General features: G+C 31.0%; 1 protein-coding gene across 6 annotated transcripts in view; it reads left to right on the top strand.

The window, feature by feature from the left end:
* The window catches only part of LOC127842578 (uncharacterized), a 37418-nt gene extending 34566 nt beyond the window's left edge, over positions 1-2852 (top strand). For all 6 annotated transcript variants that reach the window (XM_052372143.1, XM_052372141.1, XM_052372145.1 and 3 more), the window contains 3 exons: positions 398-627; positions 1122-1282; positions 1934-2852. In XM_052372143.1, the coding sequence (XP_052228103.1) occupies positions 398-627; positions 1122-1282; positions 1934-2025 (483 nt within the window). In that variant the 3' untranslated portion in view covers positions 2026-2852. The remainder of the gene's footprint in view (positions 1-397; positions 628-1121; positions 1283-1933) is intronic.
* Positions 2853-4332: the final 1480 nt, after the last annotated feature.

Genomic DNA, 4332 nt, shown 5'->3' with positions numbered 1-4332 from the left:
AAAAATCTGGCTTATAATGTATCTACAATATTTGTACATTTTTTTCTCACATAAGTTGCTTAAAAAGCATTTGATAAAGCTACTAATAAATTATAAACAAACTAATGCAAATATGTGTTACGTAATAAAAACATCATAGCAGCACCTCGGAATAAACATGACCTTCTTCCAATGAAAACCGGACATCATGAAAAAGATCGTCGTGATGTTCATAATTAAACAGGAAATAAATCAAAGGATATCCGTAATGTTCATAAATAAACAGTAAATAAATTAAAATTCCTATAAATTAAAAAACATGAACTGTCAAGCACTTCTTGAGGGTATTTCGTTGAAGTCACAATACAATGGGGAGGGCCGATACCATGAGAATAAAAGATTGTTGGATTTATTGCAGATTCGTAGTATTGTGCAAGGACAACTTCTTGCGTTTCAAATGCAGAACATGGTGTGTCCGTCTAATGTCAGTTCCAGTGTCAACAAAGAACTGAGAGTTAAAACAATACTATGGGCTGCCGTAAGACAAGACCATAAACTGGCTATTAACGAAATTGATACGTACATTTGTAAACTCTATAAGATCCTCGTCAAAGGGCGAATTCAACATGAAATAAATTATCAGTCGAGGTTTGTTTTCAGATTGATTATTTTATATATACAGTCTCCAGTGCGTATAATACATACAACTATAATTTGCAATTGTTAGTTCGATTATTTATCATTTAGTTCGGCTTCACTACTAATCCGTTTTTAGGGCTAAACATTTTGATCAATACGATCTGGTAAAGGGAAACACCATTTCCCACCCCTTGAAAACATGTACACACAATTATTAATGTATGTCATTCTTTGTAAATTAATGCTTGTTTGCTTCAAATACATTTGTTGAAACTAACAAGAACTAATAAGTGGTATGGTGTGCAAGTACACGTCTGTTTAATTGTCATGTAGCACAGACATGTTATGTTTTAGTGTTGTAGTATTCCGCTTTGGTTGAATAATGCATAATAAGTTAAAAGACATCAAGTTTAGAAACATAAACACAGGTACCAATGTTAGGAAATTCCTTGTTATACTGATATGTTAAGAAAAAAACTTATATTTTGAATCTGTATCCTTAGGAACCAAGTTTCAGCCGAGACTATGAAAGAAACAATCCCGCACATATTTAAAGGAAGGCATGACGCTTTAGCTATTACTGAAGCATTCGACGAGGATCACTGTAAAAAGGCAGAGAGTCCAAAAACACGGTACTCTAGAAGTTCAGATGCAATGAAAATAGGTAATTAGATTAACAAAGTAATTAACACATTAAGTCCTTTTAATTGGAATTTTAAAACAATGATCATAAATAAATTTGACAATATATTTTTACGACTCCAAAATATTATTGAAAAGGTAAAACACGTGGTTAAAACATAACCAGTTCTTAAAACATGTTTAAATTTTAAAATATCATGGTCAATAAATTGCACATATCAAATTATGCTGTTATCACGATTGAAATTGATATTTTGATATTCAATAAAATAATTTAGTTTTAGAGTCAATGTGGAATAAATTGGACAATCTTTTTATAACGCAATCGTTGAAATTTTGAAATTATGTCTTTCTAGTTTAAAATAAGTGTTGAACATTAATATTTATAATGATGTTTAACAATTTGTACTGTTCTAAATTGCAGAGTATGCGCGTTCAATGTGTTTTCAAATTCAAAACATGAATTAATTGTCGCGATGACGTACATATAGTGGGTATGGTGTACGCCTAGCGATCAGTATGTATCGGAATTGCCATTAAGGGACCGTTCTAATTATCATTTCCAACCACAACAAGAACTGTTTTTACCTCGGACACGGTGTTGAATGAAACTTAAGCTTTCTATTCGATCGAGTTAATATAACTAGTTTTTAACTAATAATAATTGCTTCAGGTGCAGAGAGAATGAGCAAAACGTGTCCAGAACTGAAAACAATTCTGGACAACGATGTCATTGAGTTTACGAGCAGTGATGTGGACATGTAAACACAGAATCCTATAAATTTATGTTGAACAAGTCGTCAATGAGTGCATAATGTTTCAACAAAGTATTTTAAGAATATATCCGCTAAAAAAATATAGACTTACATAAATATATATGTAGATTAAGTATTTCTTTACATTTATACATACTCGTTTAATACATGTGCGTTCATGCAAATATGCAACTATATCACCATATTTACTACATAATTATCTTTTAAATATGTTTTGGTCTACTTCATTTTAATATATCGTGCATTTCAAAATTATTTGTGTCTACTTTATTTGTTTTGTTCAATAATGAGTAAATACGGTAGTTGCTACCAGTATTGGTACACAAGTCACCTGACTGATTATTATTGTTTGGTAAATATAATGTGTGTTAAGGGTTTGACATTATTATGTTGTAGTATACCTTTCAACACATTATCATGCTCACATTGAGCGACAAATACTAACAAAAACGAAAAACACTTAATCAACGTGTTTTGTAATTGTGTGGGTATTTCATCCGCTTGCATAATCAAACTGTTGCTATACAAATATTTTATGAAATTACTTATTGGTTTAATAGCGTAAATGAAATGTTGTGGATTTATAAGAAAAAATGTTTTTGTTTAATTAATGAACTAGTAAATGAATATAATATTAAAGCGACTACTAGACGAATTGTTTACTTCGAGGTAATTGCTATCGTACACAAAAAGTATTGTTTTTATTTAATCGAGTAATATAGCACACAATACATGTAATCATGTTCAGGGTGTTTCATTTTAAATTGTGCGTGTTTATTGATGGTATTGCTGTAATCAAACTGTGTGTAATGCGTGCTTTTTGATATTTGGATGTTTGCTGGAAGTTCATAGCTGTGTGGTAGCTTTTGTCACTAGCGTAAGATGGCTTAATATAATTATACTAAATAACATTTGTCTCAGAAAAGTTTCCATTTAGTTCAATAATAAACAATAAATTTGTCTTAGCTTTAATTTTTAAAGGTGTTTTTCAGAATTTCAAACGTGTACATGGTCTTATCTAAAGTCTTGTGGGAAGATGTTTCAAGATCAATAATAAATATCAACTGCATCGTGTATACATGTAGCAGATTTGATCAAATGTCTGGTTCGCGTTTGGTTTTTGAAGTTTAATTCTAAAAAACTATTCCATCTCATAGGTATACCGCATAGGTTTATCATAACATGTTCATAACTGTATAGCAATTAGACCACACATCCCTCTAGCAGTCATTCCACGGAAATCCCGTTATAACTATAACTATTCGTGTTAATGTACATTCGTTTCCAATTATTGTATTTATTTTTAAATATAAGTGACGAACATATTCCTCCGATTTTCAAATGCTCCCATTAATTGAATCAAACAGCTTATTACTTATTGCAATAATCGCAGACGTTTCATTTGAGTTCAATCCTAAACAATGGCTGCATCTCAAAGTCGTAACGCAAACCTGTGACAAACTTCTTCATTAGAATTTTAAGACACACAAACCAAACAATGTTTGTTCTACAGAGGTTATTTCATTATGACATTTTTTGCAGATTTGTTTGTTTTAGATTTACCATTTCAGACTCTCTCAATGGACCTCACAGTCAGGCCTCAAATCTTTATCAACATTTTTAAAGTGAGTCGATATGAATTCGGAAAAAGTGCCAATATATGGACCAAATAATAAAAGAGCGCAATTACACACCGCTGTTCTTAAGAAACTGCATATATTTATTGTAGCAAGACGTTTTAAAAAAGCTTCCGATATAGTAAAATCAGGTATGCTAGGTCTTTGCTGTTTCTAGGTAGATATATATCTTTAACACATCGGCTCATTTTAGTATCAGGTTAGTCCCAGGCAAAGTAGCCCATATTTAATGGTAACATACAATCCACATGAATAAAGCCTGATATCGATAAAACACGAAAGAAGGTTATTACGATGTGTGCCGAAATATTATGTTTTCAATTTTGAATTATGATGATTTTAATTCGCTGTATCGTGTTCTCGCGTTTTCGGTCTGATATGTCTTATATCTGAAGGCTGCCATATTATTAATTTGCGTGTATTCTTAAAATGCATATGTCTACCAGACAAAACAATACAAACTCTCATATATAAACAATATGAATAGACAGTTGCATCAGCATAAGGTCAGTCTTGTAATAAAAAACTTAAGTGTAGTGTTAGTATAATATAAATTGAACGTGTGTTAAAAAAAAAATTGAAATCAACACTTTTAAACTATGTTAATCGTCTGGTGATGACAAGCTAGAGGAATGATCATGAATTGTAAATTGAATAAA

Source organism: Dreissena polymorpha, chromosome 8 (genome assembly GCF_020536995.1).
Source record: "Dreissena polymorpha isolate Duluth1 chromosome 8, UMN_Dpol_1.0, whole genome shotgun sequence".
NCBI classification, from domain to species: domain Eukaryota; kingdom Metazoa; phylum Mollusca; class Bivalvia; order Myida; family Dreissenidae; genus Dreissena; species Dreissena polymorpha.
The sequence above is the reverse complement of the archived record's forward strand: the minus strand, read 5'-3'. Positions and strand labels throughout refer to the sequence as shown.